At 40.6% G+C, this 25924-nt stretch overlaps 1 protein-coding gene across 2 annotated transcripts in view; it reads left to right on the top strand.

Annotated features, from left to right (window-relative positions):
* The window catches only part of PRKG1 (protein kinase cGMP-dependent 1), a gene marked incomplete at its 5' end in the record, with an annotated part of 513851 nt that overhangs the window by 311773 nt on the left and 176154 nt on the right, over positions 1-25924 (top strand). For both annotated transcript variants that reach the window (XM_082311201.1, XM_082311200.1), the window contains one exon: positions 8554-8659. In XM_082311201.1, the coding sequence (XP_082167327.1) occupies positions 8554-8659 (106 nt within the window). The remainder of the gene's footprint in view (positions 1-8553; positions 8660-25924) is intronic.

Genomic DNA, 25924 nt, shown 5'->3' with positions numbered 1-25924 from the left:
TTGTAATTTCCACTGAGTTATTTCTACAGTACACCTGCAGTGTTTCATTTTGTTTGCCCTGGTTTTCTCTGGATGTCTTCATAGCTAGTGTTACTACCCCTAAAATTTGGTTCTCTGACTCTTTAATACTAGAGGTGATTTTATTCAGATGGAAAAGAACAGAGTTCGTTAATAACCATTTCCATCAGTTTCTTTTCTTAGTTGTATCTGATCTTATCCAGGCGTGTTTCATTCCTATGCAAAATGTATACAGTTCCTTGGGATGTCCGGGGTCTTCATAGTTTATTGTAGCAAAAGCAGAGCTATCTGGAGAACTGCCATTGAGTCATGTTCCTCCTGCTTTGTTTCCTCTCCACGTAACCTGTATTAGTCACCACTGAGACCAGTGCTTAAACAGCAGCCAAAACTAGGCCTTTAAAAAGTAAAAAAATTCTGAGACATGCCCATTAATGAATGTTTTATCCATTTAGTATGAAAAAATGCCCTTTTTTGTAAGTCTGCAGCAGTCTTGATTCCAGAATGTGATTCAGGACCAGCTTGTACTTTGAGTACTATGATACTGCAAACAGTGCATAGTTTTCAATAGAAAAAGGGCTTCTCTCTCCTGCAAAGAGCAGATTACCTTACCTGTATCTACACCACGTGTAGGTGAGCATCCAGCATCACCTGCTAGGAAGCTTGGTAGATGCCTTAGAGGTGACATGCACAGGTGCAGCATCCTGCTGCGAGGTTTCTCATGATTGCTAGCTCTCTTTAATGACAAATAATCCCAGATACACGTGCAAGAGCATCTCTTGCTTTAAACACTTGGGTGCAGTCGTGACAAAGTGTTGAGGATTTCCTTGCCTCCCCTCCTCAGCGTTAGGCACTGGGATGGGGTCTGGTGCCAAGAGGGAAAGGCTGGGGTAGGTAGAGCATGGTGATAAGTGCACCCTTCACTGCAGTGTCCATAGCAAAGCAGAGGCTCTTTTTTATTGAAAGATCATGCAAGTCCGAATAAATTAATTTTATTTATGGCCTGAAAACACCTCGAGTATTGAAGCAATTGTTGCCTTTGAACAGCAGTTACCCTCATTCTTCCACGTCAGCAGCACAGCCCACGAACTTCTGTGCAATGGGGTTTTGTAATATAGGTAATACAGATGTTTTTGAGGGCAAAATTCAAGTTAGTAAAGTTCAGGGAGGGAGACAAGGAAAAAAAATGTGAAAGATCAAAGGAAAGATGAAACTTGGATCTACCTACTTCAGGTCACAGTAATATGCTGATTATTTCAGGCACTCGCACAAGTGCATATTTGACCTCTGCTTTAAAGACCATTACCAAATGGGCAGTCTGCGGAGAGGTGGATGGAGATGATACAACCTCATCTTTTATCATGCACCTACACCGCAGCACAGAATTGCCGCTGTGCAGGCGAAACAAACCCCATATGTGGCCCAGCATCATGAGAAGGACCACGGCTGGGGTGACCTGCTGCCATTCTGACACTGCACCCCAAAAATTCGCTGCACGGTATGAAGCGCTACCATAATGCCAGCAGTGAGCATAACACCGCGCTGAGTGCTGGGCATCCAGGAGCACCCTGCACTCCATCATTAGGATGAGCGTTAGGCCTGCTGGAAGTTTTTTGCCTTTTTTTTCTTCTTAATTCTCTTAAATTCCTGTCCTGCGCTCTGTGTACCAGGAAAAGCCACAGCTCTGGCCCAAGAATGCAAAAAAAAAAAAAAATTCTGCTGTTTCTGTGGTTATGTTTTCATTTTTTATTACTAAACATTCTTTTTAACAAACTGTCGCAGTTTAGGAGCACATGGATATAAACTGTACTGGGAGGAAAAACATCTTTATCTGTCTCTGCTTGAATGCTGCATCTTTCCTTGGCCAAACGTAAAATTACTCCTTTGCACGGTATGAGGTAGCAAAATCCCCCTGGGGACTTACGGGAAAGGACCTATTGAGAAAACAGATAGCATGGGGATGAAGTCGTCATTGTACCAGTGCCATTGTTGTTAGAAACTTGAAACAGAAACATCTGAGAATAGAGAAATTAATTCTTGTCCAGCTGTTAAATACATCCCTTCTGCATTGCTCCACACCGTATCCCGAAACAGAGTCTGCTGGGGCCTTGTTCCTGATTCACAGTGTGTCTGGTGGGGTAAAATAATTCAATGTGCTCCTTCTGTTTAGTTAAATCATCATCACACTTTTCGTCATCATTTTATATGATACACATGACGAAACTCAAGTAGCTGGAAATGACTGTGTTCTCCCCGACAGTAATTTGGACAATAACCCTGCAAAATCAAACCCAAGTGGGAAGATGCTTAAATTTGAGTGGAAATTTTACATATTGTTGCTGCTAGAAAGGCCCTAAAAACACGAAGGTGCCACTGTTTCTTTGCCTGAGGCTTTCCTGGGCAGATAAACAAACAGATATTTGAATAAAATAGCCTAAAAGCAAAAGCGAGGTGATGAATTCTGGCTACAGTGCAAAGCAATAAAAAGTTTCGGGTCCATTAATGACACCAGCAAGCACCTGAGCTGAGGATGATTCACTTAGTGATCCTTGAAAAACTTGGAAAGGCTTCACTGAGCATGTAAAAACTTGGAAAGATGCTAAAAGTTTGCACGGCCATATGGGTATTGCATTTAATTTTGAAATAATACACCTATCTGGGCACTATTCTGGTGGTTGCTCTGATTTTAAGGATTTAAAGCATCTTCTAATGTTTTACTGATCAAGCTTTGCTGCACTGGCTGTGGTTAAAAGGACATTTTGTGATTGGCCTGGCTTTGCAGAAAAGCAGCCTGTGCTTAAAATCTGTGTTGGGAGGTTGTTTTCCCAATAATGCTATGCAAAATCTTAGCAGCTGCACCTAAAGGACTTCCCCAGCTATGCTGACATATAAAATATAATATTATATAACACATATAAATAATACTTATGTTGCTCTTTTGTAAATACTTTGTTCACTTAAAACTTTGCAGTTTCCCCTCTATTTCACTGCCTTTGCATGTGATACAGAGAAAAGGAGTAGCTGGGATCTGAGCCCAAAGTTCAGGATTTTCAGCTGCTGGGTCCACAACAAGAAATGCAAAAGAGCAAAAACTTTGTCCTTCAGCAGGCTGGGGGCACAACAAGAAGTATAAAAAAATCGAGGTAATTAAGCCTTGGAGAGGATCAATAATGCATAGTCCCTATAATTTAGTGCAATAAATGGAGGAAATCTGAATTCTTTCTCTAATCTGTATTCTACCACTACTGACACCAAATTAATACTGTGTAACTGGTAGCAGTATATATAGTAAAGACCAGATAAATAAAAATTGCAGTTTAAAATGCGGTGCTGTGGTTTCAGAAGGAGACATACCGAAGCCAAAATGTTGCAAACATCTTTCCAGAGTGCAAAGCCAAGCAGGAGAAAGGTGACCTTCTGTCCGTCCTCTCCTCGGTGCCATGTCCTGTGCCCATCTGCTGTCCCCGGTGTCCCTCCGGCTCCGACCTGGCGGTGCAAAGCACCGGGGTGGCCCCGTGGGGACTGCAGCTGTGCACGGGCTGGCAGTAAAATCCCACTGGGTGGTGGGAAGATCTGCGGGTTCAGCTCAAGACTGGCTGCAACCTAAAAATCTGCTTTTAGTTTTCCTTTTGCATCACCCTGAAATTGTGCCCTGCCTTGGACAGGGAGAAAACACTCAGAGAGAGTCTGAGCTGCTGAATCCATCAGGTTTGTGCTGCATCGAGAAGGACAAACACATATGATCCTTTACAACGAGAGAAAACACCTTTATCTTGCCTTGCTTTATGTTCAGACACCTCCTGGCACACAAGTGAGCCAGGGGACGTGGATAAACCAGCCAGGGCGTAGTCCAAGCACTGTTGGCCTATGCTGAGGACTCTGTGTCCTGGGGATGTATTTTCACCTGTGTAAAACAGGATATATTTTCATAGGTTGCCCAGATAAATGAATAGGAAGAAAACTTTTTGGAAAAAGTTCTTTTTGGAAAAGAAGTTTGAAATTGTTTACTGAAATTGTTTATTTGCTTAAATCAGTGATTTTGATGTAGAGAGGGGTCTGACTCATATACCAAAATGATTGATTTAAATAATTTCAGTCAACTTGTTATCAGAAAGTAAGTATTGACCACGATGAACGCTTCAAATTTAAACTTTAATGACAGTATCTCCACCCTGTCCAGTTTTGACCCACGAATTCCTGATTCTTTTGCTTTGGCTCTCACTGCTGTTCCCTGTTTATCGAGGAGCATTTTGCTTTGGTTTCAGCCCTTGCACTGACTTTCATCTGGAGTTTTGGATTCAAATGAACCCATTTCTCAAAGGAAATCCTGCCAGAAAGCATAAGAAGTTGTGCCTTTGCTGAGGTTAATTTAACCACTGTGCTTTAACTATGTTTTTCTAATTATCTAGCACCTTTGTTAGAAGCTCACACTGAATCCTCATTTTGATGTGATTGCTCATCTATGACGTGCAATTAAAATATCCTGCAATGACTGCAGAATGCCCAGCATCATCTGAGACCCTCACCTGGAGAGCTATATCATATAATCAGTCATTTAGAGGTCCCAGTTCTGGCATCCTTATTTTTATCCGTGCCTCAGTGGAGGAGTGTATAGGACAGTATATATTTTATAATATGCCTTAGTCAGTGAGCATGCATATTGTTGCCTTATACTGTTGCTACTTTTTTTGCATGCCAGCCAAAACCTTGGTGGCTTCTGGGGTGATCGGTGATTGCATTATGTGCTGTTACAAAGATAAAATGAAACCCCAGCTATAACATTTTATTATGAAAATGTGTAAAAGAGGCAATAGAGTTTAATTGCAGTATAACTCCAGTTTAGCTGCTTTGATTGCAGTGTGATTATATTATTGAGCAGTCTTAGGAAACTCCTGTTACAGATACATGTACGCACATCTGTTTTCATAATGTTATTTATCATATTCCTTTATGGTTGTAGTTCTTGCAGTCAGAGAATAAGGTATTCTCCTGAAATCATACTTCACAGAAAATTTTTCCTCCACCATCCAACACACGCTCTTTTCAGAGGGACGGACAAGAAAATCTCTGCATCACCTCTGTCTGTATCTGTTATGACTCAGTTATTCACAGCGGAATTGACTTTGTGGTATACATCCCATATACATATTTTTCATCTCGGGGCACTCATAAATGTACCTCTTTGAAGTTGTTAGTATCGTCAAATCTTTCTTACAGAATTTTTGCTGTTGCTTCAGTAACCCTCTAACACATTTACAGAAGATTTTAAGCATAACAGGAGATGATGCTCACACCCGATTATTAGGGTGTTATTATTACATTTAAAGCTCTACTGTGATTAGCCATTATTAAAACACCTGTTTATCATTAGGCAGGAGAAATGTGAATATAAAGTTCGAGTAGTGAGTATAATTAGCAGTGCAGAAGTGAGTTGTCTGCACTTAACTTTTCTTGAGCTGCATGGTCCTTGTTAGCACAGTTCGCTAGTACACAGCTATATGTATAATTGGGGGATGTATATATTTAAAAAATAATGAAATATATATTATATATTATATAACTATATTTTATATATACTCTATATAAAATCATAAATAATTATATATATAAAAGTATGTGTGTGTATATATGTAAATTTGTGTATATACATTCATATATAAAAATATAGTTGTATGTGTATATAACTTGGGTTACTAGGGTGTACCTTCAGGGGAATGTGACGTGTCCTAGGCTTGTTAAGTAAGCCTGTGGTCCTGTGCTCCCATGATGATTGCCAGCTGCTGAGATTTGTTTTAACAGAACAATTTCTAGCAGCAATAAATAGATCTTCATTTTCCTCGAGAGGTACTAAATTATATTTGCCGTTTACCTAAGTGCATTAAGAGACCGAGTGAGAGCCTACGTAGCATGGGCCATGCAGCAACGATTCTTTCTGGTCTTTGGGGAATCAAATACGATGTAGTGCTTCATAAAGCATCTGTGGATCAGAGGAGAATGAGTAAGTGTTTGCCACTTACCCGGCTCTGTGATGCCCTTGTGGACCTCAGAGATAGGTGGTATCTATCTTTGCAGCTATATCTGAACCCCTTGCAGGAAGGAAAATCCATTGAGTACCTTTACTACATACATGTTTACTACATACATGTATGTTTACTACATCCATGTATGTTTACTACATACATGAAAAACAAGAGTTAGCTGATTGTCACCAGTCACTGATTTAACACATATAACGCATAGCCTGTAGATGCATCTGACAGGCCAAGGATGGGGACTGTGCCATTCAGAGGCTGCGCTCTTACATGCTGTGGTGGACTCCAGTGGGAATTTGGTCCCAGGTGCCGATCAAATGTGTCCGTTAAGGAACAGCTGGCCAGGATTGAGACCCGGATGAAACTTTTTATTTTTCACATCTACTTGTTTGCATAAGGTGATGAATCCATTAAAATACACTGGGAAGCAGAAGTAGATAAAGTTATTTATAGGAAGGATGCCTTATCTTTCAGAATTGCATGAGACAATAGAAAAAGAGGTGAATTTAAGTATTTGCTGTCTTCTGACCTTACTCAATTAGTGGTGTTATCTTAAGAGTGATGCCTTGCTATGAGGACTGTATGAAACAAATACAGGTGAAAACTTGAATTTTACTCTAAAGGATGGCTGTACTTGGAAAAAATATTTCTGATGAACAAATAAGATGTGCTCGTGGTACACGTTCATGATAGGGCACTGGGATGCTGTTGGATATTTTAGTCCAAACAAAAAAAAATTATAAACTCCTATTTCATCCATTCTTTTCACATTCCCTACATCTTTTTTTAAAATATTCAATTATCACTGGTTTTGCCAGTCATGACCAAGCAAGTCACCTTTTTGCCTTGTATGATAATCATACACTACACTGAATAAAAACCATCCTGAAATTGCCAGGCTGGCTGTAATTCCCTACATTTTTTCATTTCTGATAGAAAGCACCTACTTCACAAGACCATCTTTTCCTGCTCTCACTGAATTTACAGGGATTTTACTGAGTTTTTAGTGACTTGATATCAACCCTCCTCATCATCAGCCAGTACAGCAAGAGACCATCCTTTTCAGTGAATGCGTCCAGCATACCCTGTTGAATAATATTCATTTCTTCCTCTAGGATAGAGCTCACCTAAAAATCAATTAGAACCCCTATTTTGAAGAAGACAGTAAAAAACCAGAAAAACAGAGATCCCATTCATATCAGTTGTCTCTTCCACTCTGAAGAAAGTGAAAGACTAGTGAAAGAATATTTTTTTACAGAAATCTTGCATACTAAAGCTGTAGGTCATTCTTTCCCATCAGTTTGATTATAAAACTAAAAATGCTTCTCAAAAAGGAGTTTCTGTCTTGAAAATGAGAAGAGGCTTTAAATGATGTGATGCATTCACTTAGTTTTGCAATGCAATTTGAGAAGAAAAATTTAATTTGCACATTAAAGGTTTTATATCCTGCAAATGCAGTTAGGGATAAAAACTCATTAACCAGGGTGTTCGTGAACTAAAGGGCCAGCAAATAAAAGCAAAGTAATTTCTTGGATTTTTATTTGTGAGAATATTTGTAAATATTTTGTTGAAAGTAATTTTGCTCATTTGTGTTTCCTGTAGTGAAATGGGATATGGGGATGAAATTTATTGCAATCACTCTCTGAAAAAAAAAAAAAAAAAAAAAAAATCAAAATGTTCAGGTATTTAGAGTAGCTTTGTTTCATTAAACTGTTTCCCTAAGGAGAAACTCTATTGTAAACTGTATGTATGCAAGCAATGCAAATGTCTAAGCCACATCTGAGATGAAAATCTGGACCATTTGGGGTTCTGTGCATCCAATTCACATGATCCTGTTTCCTTTGAGCATCTGTACTTTATGCAATGGTAATCTGTTATGCTTGTTTTACAACGGGACTTTGCTTCAGAAGTATATGATGTAGTGTATGGTATGTAACGTTGAGGTCTTGGAATTTATCAGAGACCTGAAAACTGAAGTTGGAAAAAAATGACTCAAAACCTCTGGAATCAGCAGGTGTTCAGTTATTAGGATATAAAAGGACTCGGTCCTGGAAAACCTCTCGAGGTCAAGGAGAAATTTGTCATTTACTTTGGGAGTAGGGTGAAACCTTACTGAATTTTGCTGTCTCGGAAACGGGATAATCCGCTAAAAATTTCCCCACGTCACTCGGTGTCATAGGCAATGATGTGTCCCAGGTTACAGTGAACTGACCCCTTATGTCTTGTTTGCTTTCAGCCTGCATTGATTTCTTCTCATCTCACAGTTGCTTTTAGGCAATCTTTCCAAAAGCCCATGTACTACAGCTAAAATTTCAGATATTTGGGATCATTTCAATGCATGCTTAGTCCATTGTCCAGTGGCTGAGTTTTATGTTACTGTTTTGAAATGTGTACCCATTTTCATGCTTCCTCATGAATGAATTTGTTTTCCTCCACAGTTCACAACAGGTTTTTCAAATTTTGACATTTTGCTAATTACATTTTCCCCTTGTCTTGTTTTTTCCAGCTCTCGTAAATGTGAAACTTTGGGCTATTGATCGGCAATGTTTTCAAACAATAATGATGAGGACAGGCCTCATCAAGCATACTGAGTATATGGAATTTTTAAAAAGGTATGACACTTGTTTATTTTATCAAAAAATACAGTGAATCTGCCATCCTCATCTTTTGTCTTTTTTTGTGAGTGCAGTATTTGATTTGTTTCCTTCTCATCTCTTTTTTTTTTTTTATTTGCTGTTTAACCATCTGTAAGCCATATCCTCCAGCTCCAGGAGGAGTCTTGCCACAGTTTAGTTTTGTTCCCGTTGGGAGTTACTCATTGGCAAAGAGTCACGCAGCCGAGGTGTAAGAGAAAAAGCTTTAATACGAGTCATTTGAAGCATACCTTATTAAAGAAAATACCACGAGAAAAAAAAACATCCTCACTGGGAAAAAATCTGGTTCATAAACTGTTGTAGAAGCAAGTCCATTCAAAGTGTGTTCTTGTGCTTCTAGAGGTAAATTGCAAGTTTGTAGAGAAACAAAAGCTGTAGGTTGTGGTAAAATATGGGTTAGAGAAGTAACAAGAAAGACATAAAGCCAAGTCTTTCACTCCTTAAATTTGCCTCTCTCAGACTTTCCTTTGGTTTGTGCTACCATTTCAAACTAGAACCAATCCTCCTTACTGAAGCAATGCCTAATATCCCAATAATTCAAGTGTGTCACAGCAGTGAAGAACGGGCTATGTTTCATGTCAGCAAAATAATCCCAAATAAAACCATAATGTCACTGAATCCTGGAGAAAAAAATCACCCAAATCAATGTGACGCTGCAAGTAATCCCATCATTATGAAGGCTTCACTACGCCAGGCTTGTCCCAGATCAAAACATCCCACACTGCATCATTTCCCCCCTGAACCGACAACCCCGCTGTGCAGAAGCAGTGCGAGGGGTAAAATTATACCCAAGAGATGATTTCTCTTGATGGCGGATGGGGATATGCACAAAATCCTTCAGATTTGGGCTCCTTTTCCCCATCTCTCTCCAGGGGGAAGCGGTACTTGATTTCTTTCTTTTTTATTTTGGGTTCAGCTAGTTTTCAATATATAAAAATATTTTAGAAATATTACTTCATTTCCAGAAGTTGCTTCTTTTTTCTGAAGAGGGGGTTTCAGAGAAATGTGCTGTTGTAGGATCTAGAAGATCTTACAGTTTGCAAACTAGTGACCTGAGTAATGATACAACCCCTTAAAAAGGATGTTTGGGATGAGAAATGAATCCCACACAACCATATCAGATGACAGGTAACAGGTCTCCCTAATGTAGGCATACTAAATTTTACCATGCCATGTCACGTGCTTGATTTAGTTTTGTTTCTGACCTGCTTTTTTATGTGTTTTCAAACTTAAGGCTGTTAAAATTAGAAAAACAGGCACAGTACATTCACTTGGGCATTCAGTAATGTAAACTCAAGGGGTAGCCTGTGTTCATTCAACTTGAAATTAGTTTTTCTCCAGTTAACATTGGAGGAAAAAGGGAGTCAGAAAAAAACCAATTATTATTATTTGTTATGTATCATATGTAATAATACAATATATATGTCTAGTAATATAGAAATATATGTATATACTAACTAAATCTCTGTGATGATATTGTCAGGGAGTCATAAAATTGAGGTGTCCCACAGGGTGGCCACAGTCCTGTGATCTGCAGGCAAGGCTTTAGGAATGGGGCAGGGCAAGTGGAGCCAAGGTGATCCCGTGGGACCAATACCCTGGGCACGAGTGTGGCTGTACCGCAGCTGAGCCAGGACCACGAGTGAGGAATTACTCGAAGATCAGGCACCATTAGCTGCTTAGCTATGGGAGCAAAGAACTGCCCAACTCACTACACTGGTTCTTGGCTGGGTTGACATCCCACCTCCTGGTCTTTCCTTGTGGCCAGGAGTTTCACCTATGGTTATTTTCAGTGGTGAATAGAAATAATAATAAAATAATGAAACTAAAATAATTGGCCAGGCAGCATGGCCTCTGATGAAGACAAGGTGTTCCCTAGAGAGGACCAGGAGCTCCATGGAGATGTTCTGCTGCTCAGAGATCGCTTGAAATTGTAGTCATGAAAGTCTAGCTTTTTCCAGGTGTCTCAGTTTATGGTTATTAACAACCAACCTTGGGAGAGACAACAAAACCTGTTGCCATACTGAAAGGGTGTTAAAAATTGTAAATTTAAACATTAACAAGCACTGGCCTTCCTTGTGTGCTGGTGAATGAAACCAAAAAATGAATATAAGATCAGTTCTGGGGGTTAGAGCCTCTGGCTCTCTTTCAAAGCAGAAACTATGCACACATTAAGCTCTTAAGCTTTGAGCTTTAATAGAGATTTTCTAGAAGATTGTCGAGATTAATTTGGATGCAGGTTCCACAGAGCCTGCCCAGCTTTAATTTTGAAGCAAATAGTGTGAGGAAGAAACCGAGAAGCGTTTTCCCACACTGTGTCTGAGCTTCTTTGACACAGTGTATCGAGCTGCATATTACCGCTCATTAGAAAGGCCTAAAGCAAGCATTGTTTTCTTTAAATCTTACAGTTTGAATTTGGGAAAAGATTTCTTCCTATGCAACAATTGTAGCATGGGGCACATAGCTGTAGGAAGGTCATTACAAAATGGTGTGTACCCATTGTGTCTTACAGTTGCGCTCTGTCCATCAATAGCTATCTTAAGCTCATGTTAAATTCCATCTTAAGCTCATATTAAATTCCATTTATTACATTAAATGCTCATTTTAAAGGATGCTTTCCTTCTAAATCTTTTTAAGGAAAAAATAGGTTAAATCTTGAAAATAAGGAGTATGTCAATTGTTGACCTTATTGTTTGTTCTTTTTTTTTTCTTTCTTATATTGATAAGTGAATGAAAATGCTCATGTTAAGAAATCAAATGAAATAGAAACAAAGGTTTAAGTGGTACCTGTTCACAGAAAAGTCAGTGGGGTTGGACAGCATTCTTTTCTGCTGACATTGGTCTAAAAATGTTACCCTTTCTAATCTTGTCGTTAGTCACAATAACGTCATGGTCATTGTCTTCAATAATATATTTTCACCTATGAACAAAATACAATAGAAATTAAGCTTTTGGGGATGAAATAAGACTATTCATATATTCTCATTTATTTTGCTGAAAATAAGTGCAGTTTGAGCACTGGTATCTGCAGGGCTCCTTGTAGTCATTGTACAAAGTATTACCACACAACCAGCATGGTTGTTTTGCCGTGTTTTTCCATAGATGTGTTTTCCGTGTTTTTCCATATTGATGACACAGGTCAGCTACTGTTTTCTTAGTTTCACCCTTTTATGTCCAGAGTATGTATAGTCCAGTCCTTTCTTCTGAATGCCCTGAGAAAACCTTAAAAAGTACATTTCCTGGTTAAGAAATCCAGCTCTACCATCCTAATGGGTCCTGAGCCAGAAGGCTGTCTCCTGGTTTGGTCCAAGGGGTAATAGTACACATTAATGGGCTTATAAAACTTGAGATAACTCTTCTGACTTATATAAATCAGCAGCAATATACTGGAGTGAGGAGCAAGTGAACATCCTCTTTTTCATAGTATTTATGAGGAACAGGTCTGTGTATCCCTTTCTGCTGCTTGTAAAGTCAACAGATGATCCTTGAAGTGATCAAAAGATGGCCTAATTCCTGAGCAGCACCTGCTTCAAGTAAGGGATGGAAAATCCAGACTATTTTTTGATCCCTGTGTATGTGCTGAATGACAAACAACAGCAATGATTCCCTTTGAAACACAGATTTTTGGTAGCTCATTATGTGGCTAAATCAATGCTAGATCGAGCTAGTTTGTAGTGCAGCTAACAGTAAAAAGTTAAATATAATATTATGCTGTAGATTTAGTAAATCCTTATGGTATAGGTTTTTGTTGCTGAACATTTCTTTAGTTTTTACCCAACTTAGTGCTTTCTGTACATCATTGAATATATTTGCCCTTACACAAGCAAGAAAGAGCATCGTTCTGCAGTGCAGGTTACAGCTGTATTAAAATCAACTGTACATTTCACTGCAGTGTTCATTGTTATAATGTGATTTCCTTCTCAAACCTGTACTAAAATAATTCTATTTAAGCTAGATCAGAATTTTTCAGTTAAGGAAACAGCTATTTATAAAACAAATTTGTCCAGGAAATAAAAGATGGGGAAAAGCCTTATACTGTGGCAAGTGTATTAATGTCCTGCTAAATCATAGAAGTTTTAAGGAGGGGTACAAATATCCACTCTTCAAAAACACCATAATGCCTTGGAAGAGTAAATGTTGTATTTTTTTTACAAAAAAACTTCCTAAATGTTCCATTAAAAGAGGCTTCATGTTCCGGTCCACTGTGTAAACTCTGATTCATCCAAGACCCTGGAACAGATCAGGAGAACAAATGATGAATACTCTGTGTCGCCTTGGAGGCAGGATCTAGCTTTAGAAGTGGAAACTTAAAGGAAGTTCACACATACACACACAATCTTGAATCTTATAAATAAAAATTTAGTAGTGCTAATAGAAAGAAAATTGAAGTATCTTGTTAGCCCAAGCTCTTAACTTAATGTCACTTTCGTCTGGCTGAAGAAGTGCCCACTCTTCAGCCTTTAACATTTTGTCATAGCGCTCTAGCTTGATCTTGAGTCTTGTTGACAGTTTTATCCGACTCCAAGTTGGCTGAAGTGGGGAGTTTTGATCTGAGCAGACATGGCAGAACTGAGCTGGTTGTATCTAAGAAATGGGAGTTTATGCACCCGTGGCTTGTCTGTGTGGGGAATTAGGCTGGTAAAGTTTTTTGTGTGTAGTCATGTATTTAATTGTGGTGACACGTACTGAAATTGGTTAATGTGAGTAGCGTGAGGATTTCAGAGTGAAGGTTTTGCATTTCATGCAAGTCGTTTGTCAGTGAGAGGAAAGCAAATACAAAAATGTGTGAAGCTTTGTTAAATGACTGTCTTTGTAAGATTGCCTGCAGTTTCGCATGAAATGTTTCCTGAAGTGCATCTTAGGGTGAAATTATACTGGATAGAAGTGGGAGAGAAATTAAGAGAGTGAGGCAAAGGGAGGAGAGACTTTGGAAAAGGAAAGTTGGAGATTGATGGTGAGTTGGTGAAGAATGTATGTTGTTTCAGCTGACTAAATCTGCAAAACGGGTTTGGGCTTAAAGAAGACCTAACTTTTGTGGAGCACTGGAATGTAGACAAAGCAAAGAGGGGACAGCAGAGAAAGAGGAAAAGGTAAATTATTTCTATAAGGCAAATAAATGCATCTATTCTTAATGCAAAGCCAAATATAAGAACAGATGTACTGGTTCAAACCGGGAGCCCACCTGGACCGGCATCCTTTTCATCCCAAGGTGTTGCTCAAGGCCAAAACGGAGAAGACCGTCCCCACTAGGATGGGTGTGCAGTCCAAGACTTTGAAAGCCAAGAGCGTCATCTTGAAGGGTGTTCACAACCACAAGATCTCGCCATCACCCACCTTTAGGATGTCCAAATTTTCAAAGACAGTCCAAGGAGTGTCTCTCAGGGGAACAAGCTGGACTCTTAAATCATGATCAGGTTCCGTCTGACCTCAGAGGCAATCAAGAATTCTGTCAAGTTACCTCGCTTTTACTTTCACTGTTGCTGTCCAGGCTGATGAACACCAAATCAAACATGTGATCCATGAACTGCGCTATTGAAACAGGGACAAGAAAGCTTATGTCAATTATGATCTGCTGGATGGAGCCGGGAAGGCTGGAAACATGCAAACAGCATCTCCCAAGAGCTGTAGATGAGATGACAAAACTTGTAAATCAGCTCACCTTCCTCTACCATGCCCCATACTGTCCATAATAAGAAGCCTAGGAAAGAGTAAAACTAGGGAGAGGTAATAGATACACAATTTGACTGCTTTGCAGCTGAGCTGGCTTTCTGACTCCTGTCTGTGGAAAGCTCTGAATTGTTTCTTTCTTCTGAAGCATTCACACATGACATTTTTCAGCCCTCTCTTTCCTGTTAGCATAACTCAAGCGAGGCGGATCGTATGCCACCCACAATTTTACTCCAATTTGCAGAGCTTTCAAGTAGTATCTTCCTTTCTCTCTGAAGATGCACTGTTCCTTATATTGTCTGACGCTGCATGAACACCACAGGTCTGCGAAGAGAGGGAAGATTGAATGACTGATCTGCATTAGAGCATGTCTGTTACATGGCAATTTTAGCTGGAAAGCATAAGTGAATGGAGTCTTCCCACGTTACAAGAAGGGCCAGCTTTGAAGAGGGCAGCTGGAAACAATGGGGACTCTTTCAGAGCAGACATCCACCTACTTCATTCTTGGCTGAGGTCTACAGCCACCTTGAGTCCACAGTAAGGGTTAAAATTATACTTTTTTCGTAACTGTGAGCAAAAGGATAGGCAAGAGAGACTATCAAGCAGGCAGAAAATCAACTCAACTTTGAGCACAATTAGTGCAGGAAGGTTTAATGGTGTTGTAGGACTCCTCACTGATCCTCAAAATGAAGAATGAATTCATGCTTGTATGCAACTGTCCTGGTTTCAGCTGGGATAGAGTTAATTTTCGTCTTGGTAGCTGGTGTGGGGCTGTGTTTTGGGTTTAGGATGAGAGCAATGTCGATGATACACTGATGCTTTGGTTCTTGCTAAGTAGTGCTAAGCTGTCTCTGAATAGGTGCTAAGTGGCGCTCACACTGGTCAAGGACTTTTCAGCTTCCCCTGCTCTGCCGGGGGCACAAGAAGCTGGGAGGGGGCACAACCGGGGGGAGGGCTGGCCCAGACTGGCCCAAGGGCTATTCCATACCATATGACATCATGCTCAGTATATAAGCTGGGGGAAGAAGAAGGAAGGGGGGGACATTGGGTATGATGGTGTTTGTCCTCCCAAGTAACCATTACGCGTGATGGAGCCCTGCTTTCCTGGAGATGGCTGAACACCTGCCTGATGATGGGAAGTAGTGAATGAATTCCTTGTTCTGTTTTGTTTGCGTGCACGGTTTTTGCTTTGCCTATTTAACTGCTCTATTTCATTTTACTTCAATTATTAAACTGTTCTTATCTCAACCCACGAGTTTCCTCCCTTTTACCCTTCTGATTCTCTCCCCCATCCCACTGGGGGGGAGTGAGCGAGTGGCTGCGTGGTGCTGAGTTGCTGGCTGGGGTTAAACCACGACAGCAACACATCAGAAAAAAATCTATATACTGCCCCTTTCAGTTGTTTTTGGTTGGTTTTTTTTTTAAGATGAGTTGGAAGTACAGGTTAGCCCTGGACTCTCTGAAGGTCATGTTAAACTCACCATGCCATGAGGAGCTACACTGAGTTATTACACCTGGAGCTTTAGTGGAAAGGCTAAGATGACTTGAGAGAGTTTGCAAGACTGAAACTTTAGTCTTTTGCATTTTGGTTGGATAAATCATGTGTTATAGCCAGCACTGGGGAAAACAGACGTTTTAGAAAACCATGCATACCACCACTAGCTTTGTGTTTCTCAGCTTGGATTTCTCACTGTTAACGATAAATTGGAGTGCACAGAGCACCACATCCCAGGTTGTAATTCATGCAAACTGCCACGAATCCATGCATGTGTCAACAGGGTGCAGCTAATGGGCTGCCAAGGATTGCCAAGCTCCCCCGAGTAAGAGCAAGTGGGACCAACAGCAGGTTGGAGCTGGGCGGTCGGCCAAGATGGACACCGCAGGGAAGAGCATTAATGAGTTACCGCAATGGGGGAGGACGGCAGCAGCCTCTGGGATGCAAACCAGAGAGTAAATAAGATGTCAGGAAGCAAGCTAGGGGTAGAAAGAAGGAAAAGGCTGTTGTATTTCCTTGGGCGGGTGTGGGAAGGATTCAGGGATAGTTTTATGTGAGAAGCTGAACGTAAGGCTGCAGACGGTGAAGATACCCAGGATGCCCACGGGAGCTCTCAGGAGGTCCTCGCACCTCCTGGGCTCATGCATAAAGTAAGAAGACAGCCTGTGATACGGGTTTTGTGGTACTTCAGTAGCCCTGCGTGGGAAAAAAGCTGTGTTTTGGCTTTGGACATCACACCAAATCTTGTCTGTTCTGTTTGGTTTTTACCGCATTGCTTTAAATTCAGTTTGTGCTGGGGACACTTGAGGATATCTTGAAGGAAGTTTCTGTTTGCAGGTGGCTGAGTGTGAGGAGGTGGTTTCACCGCACCACGGTGCACAGGCAGGCGCTGAAGCAGAACTGAAATGATGTGCCATGGTATCAAACTGTCAATTTTCTTTTGCCCTTTAGCAAGAAAAATAGTCTTTCTCATCTGTCGGTGGAGGGAAGGCCAGGTTAAGATTTTTTTAAAATACTTTTTGTAATTAATTATTTTAGTAGCCACAATCTAGCCTCCATAATCCCTTGTGAGTGCTATTAATGCATGGGGCTGGGGCAGATATTTTTTAAGTAATAGAAGTTTAATATTGACCAAGTATGTTTTAATCTAAGCGAAAACTTTATTGGAGGCAATGCACCACAAGGAAAAGGGAAGAGAAATGAAGAGAAGGTGAAAGTCTCATATTCCTGTTGATTCAGAGCGTGAGGAAGAGGGAGGAATAATTGCTATAGTTTTTTTTTATACGGGAGCATTTCAATCAAGGCAGCTCCAATAACGCGATTAAGTGCATTAAGAGGACTGAAGACAGCAGCTTCGGACCACCCTGAAGATAGCATTGGTCTTGGTGTCAGCTGTATTTGAAATGTAGATTTATATACATGGGAATAAGTCTATATTTCATTTTAATGTCATTGAATCTTAGACTCATAGAATGGTTTGGGTTGGAAGGGGCCTTTGAAGATCATCTAGTCCAACCCTCACTGCCATGGGCAGGGACATCTTCCACTAGATGAGGTTGCTCAGAGCCCCGTCCAACCTGACCTTGAATATTTCCAGGGATGGGGCACCTACCGCCTCACTGGGCAAGCTGTACCAGTGTCTCACCACCCTCATCGTAGAACATTTCTTCCTTATGTCCAGTCTAAACCTACCCTCTTTGCACAGACTATTCCTTTGCACACCAAAGTGAGTCTCGATGGGGCGTGCTGTGATTTCCCTTTTGCTACTTACTGCTGCCGATCTGCAATTTGGCAGTAAATCACTTACCCAAGGCAGGTGACAGACAGTGACTTTGCTCCCAGCATCCATCCATGGGGCAATTTAGGGCTTTGCAGAAATGATGAATTGATATGTCTAGTGGGAAACAGCCAGTTGCGGGGACCAGGGGGTGCAGAAATGGAAACTGTGGGCTGTGTGACGGAGGCCACAGGTGGTAGCGGTAATAAGACGTCTGAGGATGGTGAGGATTTTGAAGCGTTTGACTTTGCCCGTTTTTTTTTTCATTCAACTCGGAGTTTTCTTGGTGAGGTGAAATCTAATGTGCTGGTAGGATTGCTGTGCTACATGACACAATGTCTTTACATTTCAAAGGAGAACAAAGCCACGTATGTCCTTTTTCCCCCCACAGTGACTCCATTAGTAAGGAAAAACACCTTCGAAGATGCACTCATAATCTCAATAGACTCAAGACCTTATTTTGGTTTAAATCTATGCTCCCTTCTTGTAGATTATTGTATTGTAGTGGTTCCAAGTCAACATCATCCAGGTAAAATCTATTCTGCCGGTACACGTGTAGCCATTTGGGCTCTTCAAGCTTAGAAAGAAAAGAGGACAATTCCTTCATCACTAAATGTTAAAAGGTAATAGTGATGAAGGTTTGTGACCTTGCATAGAAAGAAGGGAGGAAAGATCATGCATAAAGATTCACTGTTGCAGGGATAAAAAACAACACACACACAAAAAAAAAAGAATTCTGCTGAGTCAGCAACCCTGCCATCTAAGTTGGAAGACAGAATTTTTTTTTTAAATGAGCAGAAAAAAACAAGAAGCAGTTGAGAACTAAAGAAATTTCATGATTCAGATCAGTTAAAATACCTTTACTTTTTATATGGTGAGTCTCACAAACCAGATGCTCTCAGGAAGACTGATGGAGTGTCTCATTCTTTAGCTTAAGAAAAAAATGAATTCGAAACACTATCCAACAGCAGCTCCAAATGGTTTTATTGCAGTTTTCCCAGAGGTAAATGCAAGGATTGGGCTGTGCGTCTCTTTTGTAAAACTTGCTGAAGATAACCAGCCTAGGAGCCGTGGGAAACAAGCTGGCACAGGGATCAGTGTCTGTGGGGAAGGCAGAGATGGCAAAAAACTGAAATCAAGCCAGAATAAGGCTGTGACTATCAATAAATTAATCCATTCTGTATGGTCAGTTAACAGAAGAGCTTTTCTTGGTGATGTTTTGTACTTCTTGCAGCGTTATATGAAGGCTGGAGCTCCAGGGATGCTTGTATTTCTGGAGTGGTTTAGCCCTGTGCTAACAGCTGCTGATTCATCGAGAAGGCGAGGTGGTGTCAGGAATTAAATCTTGGACTTTTTCTTCTTAGATGGTTGGCTGCTAACCTTTAAAATTAATGGTGTTGATTTTTAATTTTCGAATCCCGTTGTTTTGGTTTTTTTTTTTTAGGGTGAATGCTGTCTTTTTTATTTGTCATCAGTTATAGTTTCTTCCCATGATAAGAATCACGTTTTACTTTTCAAGAGCCTGATCTCAGGTACAGATCAATCAGCAGGACGTAATTACTGGTAAACCAGGAGGTTTTCCACCTATACAAACGGGACCAGAGTCTGGTCCTCTGTTGTTGCAGTGGTGCTTCAGAGCCATCAGGGATGGTTACATCTGACATCCTGCCTGTTTGGAGAAAGAAAACTCTTGTCAGTACTTTTGCGTCAGGTCAAAACCAATCCTGGCTCGCTGCCCAACTATTAGTTCCTGTCATGATTCGGAGGACAGCGGCTTCCTGAGCTCTGGTGCAAACCGGGCTGAGAAATGACTTAGATATTTGTGGTTTCTGCAGCAGCGAAGAAATCAAGCTCTTCACAGCTTGATGCAGAACATTAGGCATAACTGGAGATTTATTAAGGTGTTAGGGTTTGTTTGAAGTAATTCGTCCTTACCAAATTAATATTTTGTATTGTAATATTATGTGGATGTTTGTGGCTGTGTATACCGAGAAGATTGTTTTCTATTGGTTGCTCAAATGTAGTGAAGAGTAGGCTGATTAAGATTTAGGGTTTATACTACAAATACTAAAACAGATCAAATTATTAGATATTAAGGTTATTTTATTCTGATCACATTATAGTGTGACTTAAAATTTAGGATTCTGGAAAGGTAGCATGATCTCTGAGTCAAAATCTGCAGCACTTAGCTACGTCCTGGACAGCCTTGGATGGCTTCGTCTTCTCTTACAAGAGATGAGCTGAGGAGGCAGCCCAGAATAACTGGGCAAGACTTGTTAGGTTGTTATTTTGCAGATGCTATATGGTGATAATCTCTGGGTCTTTGATCTATCAACTATTTAAAATGCCCGGGTTAGTCGTTCACTCCCTAGCTGCGGCAGAATAGAGCTGAACAGTGACGCTTGGTATTAAAGCGTTAAAGATGGATGAATTGTGATGAATTGCAGAAGATGAGACATTTTGGAGGTTTTTCAGAGCATGGTTTATGCTTCGTGTTTATGTTTTGTTTCAAGATGAGCGATGATGAGCAGCAGTTGTGACTTGTAGTGGATGGATTAAGTAGAGAGATGCTCTTCAGAGCTATAGAGAGATGGGAATAGGCAGTCTCTGATTTTGTAAAATAGAAGATATCCATGATGTCATCATGGGAACTAGAAAATACCCCTGATACTTGACCAGTTTGGTGGCATGCAGGTGAAGCAGCATAGGATGGCCATTCAGCCCAACCTGAACCAAAACCACCCGTGGGCTCCCAGAGATACTCAGCTGTCCAAAGAAGCCAGTTGGGGACAGTCCCAGTTTGGGATCCCATCCCAAATGAGTGGAAGAGATAGAAGACAAAAGAACATTGAGATGAAATGTGGTATTTAGGAGATGCTTAACTCGACAGACAGCTGCTGAAACATACTGACATTAATGGCTGTCTTTTGGGATATGTAAGGAAGGGTAGTGGTGATGAAGTAGGAACTATAGAAAAGTAAAGTATAGACGTGATGAAAGAAGGAAAAGCATACAAGAAAAAATACAGAACTAATACTGCTAAGGGCCATGCAAGAGGAAAAAAAACGATAGTTGTGGTAATATTGGTCCCACTCTGAGCTGTAAGGTGTGGAAATGGTAATGCTGTCTAAAGAAACAAAAATTAATTGGAAGTGGTGGAAATACGCAATAATCCAACTGTTCAGTACGTTGATGATGAAATTCAACGGCTATTAGAATTAGTTATTTTAAAATCAACAAGTCCAGGTAGCTTGCATCAAAGAATTATTTTAAGAGTTGTTGAGGGTGGGTTTTTGGTCATTAACACTGATTTTAATGAATCTTGTGACAGCTCAGAGGTTCCAGAAATGGAAGGCACAGTTTATGTCAGGCTGCTTTTGATTAAACGTGCTGATATTGATCTTGAACAAAATATATAGCAACTGAAATGGGATTCAGGTTGTAAAAGAAGATGATAGGATTGTGAGACACAGTGGGCTTGTGAGAAGTAAGCCTTGGAAATTTTTTTTCTGGTCTTTTATTGTGGAAACAAATCTGGATGATAAGTGTGGAAGCATTGACATTCTGTAATCAGACACCTGTGAGGAGCTTGACAGGGTATGAAGCAGCTGAAAGCTAGCTTAGAAAAGGGTTGGAGGGTCTGCATCAGTGGCTGAAAATGAAACCAATGCAATGCTTGGCCAAAAAAGACTAAAGAAGTCCTTGGACCGGCAGTCAAAACCAGGACAGTTGCATGAGCTTGCATATGGTGTGCTCTCTGCAGCTGCAAGGTCTCGCCCAACTCAGGTGTCCGTAATTCAGGAGGGACGCAGACAGGTACATTGCGTAGAGTTGAGAGAAGGGCCATGGGAGTGAGTATGGGGTTACAAAAGATGCCTGATACTGAGGGATGCAAGGAGCTCAGTACATCTAGTCTAACCTAGAGAAGGCAGTGGAGTAATACGGTCACAGTTTATACGAGTCTTTGCAGGGAAGAGTCTTTAATAAAAGGCTCTTAAAAAAAGGAAGGAATGTGGCCAGAAGTTGAGCTAGGATAGCAGTAAGCCTGGTGTTATGGCAAAGGTAATTCTTAACTATTGAAATAATATGAAAAAGATTATGATGGATTGCATCATTCATTTCGAAATCAAGTTTTAGTATTTTCTAAAAATTGTGTTCTACTTCAAGCAATTAGTTCAAAAAGTCCTAAGACCTGTATTGTACCAGGAATCAGAGTACACGGTTTATTATGTGACTTTTATAATTTACTAATCCTCTATTTGTAATTGAACCGATACCCATTTAGAATGATTCATGCAAGTATTGATATGAGTCTTAAAGTTTAGGAGGAATCACAGAAAACTTAATCCTGCGGCCTTTATTCAAGCAAAATGCAATAGTCTTTACCCCTTCATTTATAAAACCATACTGATACAGTTTACTGGCAATGTAAAAAATAGCAGGGGGTGTGATGCTCATCCATTTATCTCTCTTTTATGGCCACAGGTGTTCCCAGTTTGTCATGCTGCCTGTGTGCCCACATGTAAGATCGCTCACCAATGGTTTGACCAGGGTGGCTGAGTTGGGCCAAGTGTCCAGAGCTCCCATCCGAAGAGGTCAAAGCCCTTTTAAGTGATCAGTATTGGATTATTAATCCATTAATCAATGGGCTGGAAATCAAAGTGAAAGCACAAACACAGCAGATTTAGGAGGGGTATTGCATCTGACTGCTCTCAAAGTCTCGGCAAGGTAGACTGACCTTGCTGGGTGAAAAGCAAAGACAACATGATAGATTTGAAGATCCAGGTCTGTTTCTTAACCTTCTTTTTCAAGGGTAAGTTTCTCATGACCCATTTAACTCACTTCCCTCGTGGGCCCCAAAGCCAGTTTTGGAACCCTTGGTTAGCGTGCAGCCATTTGATAGTCACAGACATTTCAGAGCTCGTCCTTGTGTCTGACATTTCTCACAAAAAAAAAATTATCCACCTATCCAACATGTTATTGCACCAGACAGTCCCTATTCTTGTGTCTGTTTTCATGCTCAAATTACAAATAGATGCCTACCAAAGCATCTGACAGTCTCCTGTCTTCAAAGGAGTTGTACCGCGTTGCCCAGGAGAAGGATTTCAGCAGTGAAAGGTGTCTGCTTGAAAATGTTTTGCTTTTTGACCCGGCAAACTGAGACTAGTCTTCTTGGTGGCAGCCACTCTGAAACTTTTTATATACTGTTAGAAATGCAGTTGGAGGTTTCCAAACTTCATTTCCTTTTGCTCTGCTAATAATCAGATGTTAACATGTATCAGCTCCTATGTGAAAGGAGGTTTATTATTATTATTATTATTATTATTATTATTATTATTATTCAAATGAGTGAGTAACCTGAGCATTTCTTGACAGGTTAAAGTTTAGCTTCTGTATCTTTTTTTTGGTCCCATCTTCTAAGAGATGGCTGAATTTCACTGTGATGTATTTGAGTGCATATGGAAGCCCTCAGCTCCTAACAGTCTTGTTAGAAGGCTTGGCAGTAAATAAGATTTTTACGTGCCTTAAATTATTTAATGGATTTTCAAATACAATTGATTAAGCACCTTCATCTGCAAACAATGATGAGTACTTTGATGACACTGGTAAATATTTTGCTCTCATTTGCCCAAATGAGTCAGCTTTAGAGATGCTTGCATGCGACTGAACAGTCTATCAACTTGCACCCCAAACCAATAGATACTGAAAACTGGGCTGTAAGTAACGCCATAGATGTTCTTCATTAGTTATTCTCTATGCAACATGGCTTCCAGAAATCAGTGTCCGTCCATTATTGCTTGTTCTCTTTTCGTCCAAAGTGATAGTTAAATAGGCAGTGGACAAGTCATGTTAAATGAATCCCATTGTTTTTCACCGATGTTGGTTTATTAACCATGAAAGTCTGTGGCAGAGAAACGCTCTTGCCAGTGCTCATATGCAGGCCTTGGGTCTGGCTGGGGTCAATCATGCCTTTGGGTTATGTTTGCCTGTACTTTTTCTCCTTGCTATACTATTCATTGTCTTGAGTTGGTAATTGGAAAACCAACTGAGGTTGCCAGTGGAAACAAAACTTCTAGAGAATTACTGACAGCCTCCAAGGAAACCATGCTTATCTGCGTGCAAACTGAAATGCTTAAAATACGTGCAATATTAGGGAGAGAAAGTAGTAGAAAAAGTGCCTTTTTTTCCACAGCTGGTGGAAAAGTTTGAGTACAGACTAATTGCTAGAAGGATATCTTAGGCATCATGTTTGAAAACTGTGTATCCAAACTGTCTTTTGATCCTAATGAAAAATCTGAGTTTGCCTGGAAATACACAATGCCAAGCGAAGCATTTTGGCAAATGATTTATTTGATGAAAAATGCAGCTCTAGGGCTGAATAATTTGTTGACGGAATATTTTAGAAATAATGAAAGAAATTTCTACTCTCTCAGTGATGGATTCCTTGCACAATGAAATGACTATGAGAATGAGGGGAGAGCAGCAGATGCCATTTGTTTTCGGTTTAGAAAGGCTTTTGACACTGTTGCCCGCAGCGTTGTCATTTGGAGCTAAGAACAAATGGGCTGGACACATGGATGGTTAGATGGGTTGAAAGTTGGCAAGACTGTCGGGCTTGGAGAGAGGTAATCAACAGCTTTCATGTTTAGCTGGTGCAGTGAAAAGCAGAGTATGTTAGGGGTTGATACTGGGGCAGATAATCCATGTCTTCATTGACAGCCTGGATGGTGGGACAGAGTCTTCTTCAGCAAATGTCCATCCAAGGGTAAATTAGGGGAAAGGAGCTGTTGGTGCAAAGTCAAAGAGTGGACCTTTGTTTGAAAGAGACCTTGAGAAATTTGTCTGTTGGGTCACAATCAACCTCATGAAACTCAACATGGAGTACAGGGTAGAGGTTTTGTTCCTGCAGTGGAACAACCCCATTCATTGGCAGAGGCTGGGGACTGACTGGCTGGACCAGAGGTCTGTAGAAAAGGACCTGGGCCGTACAGTGGGGGCCAAGTTGAATAGAAGCCGTCAGCAATAGTCCATTAGGAAGAGCACAGCTGGCAGGTCAGGGTAAGCATTTATTCCCTCTACTCAGTGCTGGAGAGGCCACACCAGGAGCAATGCATTTTGAGCCCCAGATAAGCCTCTTAAGATTGACACAGAGGGAGTTAAGGGGGGATTTAAGAGCAGTCTCCTATTACTGCAGGGGCAGTTGCAAAGTTATGGAGTCAAACTCTTCTTGGTACTGGCAAGTGATATAACAAGGGGCAACAGCCATGAGTTGAAGTTTGGGAGGTTTGGGCTGGACATGAGAGCAAATACCTTTCCTGGAAAAATGGTACAGGTCAGGGCAGGTCACCAGAGAGGTGGGGGGGGATCTCTGTCCTCAAGAGTAGGACATGTTGAAGTATATGTTGTTTGAGGATACTGTTGTGGAAAGATTTCAAGAGGATTCTTATGGGCCAGTTTTGGATTTGTTGGCGTCTCTGTGTTTTGGACAACTGGCACTAGAAAGAGTGAAATTAAATTCAATCTGGCAGCAGGTGGACAGCCATGAACTAGCTTAGAGCAATAGCTGGTTCAAGATCAGTGGAAAAGCCTGCCCTACTGCCATGCCCAGCAACAGAGGAGAGTGGTGGCAGAAGACCGACATGGGTATGCTGTTTACTCGGCCAGTGTTGGGTAGTCCTCTTAAATAAAAAATGCCGCTTTCTTAACAGAAATTGTACCCATCACCTTTGTTTTGCTTTCTAGTAGACTCATGGTGTATAGTGGTTTTGCATCACCTTGCTATCTTCCTTTTTCAATCTCTTTTTTTTTCTTGCAATAATGAGCACTTCTAAATACCTTTGGCTTCAAAGTGGTGGCATGTGTTTCCTATGACTTCACATTTGAAATAAAGTCTAAAAATGTAAACTGCACTTTAAAAATTGACTGTTAAATAAATATAGCTAGGACTTTTGCATTCAGTAGCCCTGATGGAAGAAAAAGGGGGGGTTTAATGCCTGAGCAGTTAAAAACCTGATCTTTTTATTTCAAGTTTAGATATTTATCAAGGCAAAATGCCACAGCAAGAAGTAATACTTCACATGATGACCACCACATATAGGAAAAATAGGTCAGGCAGGATCAGCTTCATTTCCATGGCAACTGCTTAATTGCTAGTGGAAAAGGCTAACTTGAGCCTAAGTGCTGTTTCTTTACATTAGTTTCATTGCTGGGTCTTAAACGGGCTTCTTTTTACAATGACCTGATGGCCATTGAAATCACAATAAACAGCAGTTACCTTCCTAAT

The sequence above is a fragment of the Platalea leucorodia genome, assembly GCF_965183815.1.
Source record: "Platalea leucorodia genome assembly, chromosome: 4".
NCBI classification, from domain to species: Eukaryota; Metazoa; Chordata; class Aves; order Pelecaniformes; family Threskiornithidae; genus Platalea; species Platalea leucorodia.
Note: the sequence above shows the minus strand (reverse complement) of the source record. Positions and strands in the feature narration are given on the sequence as shown.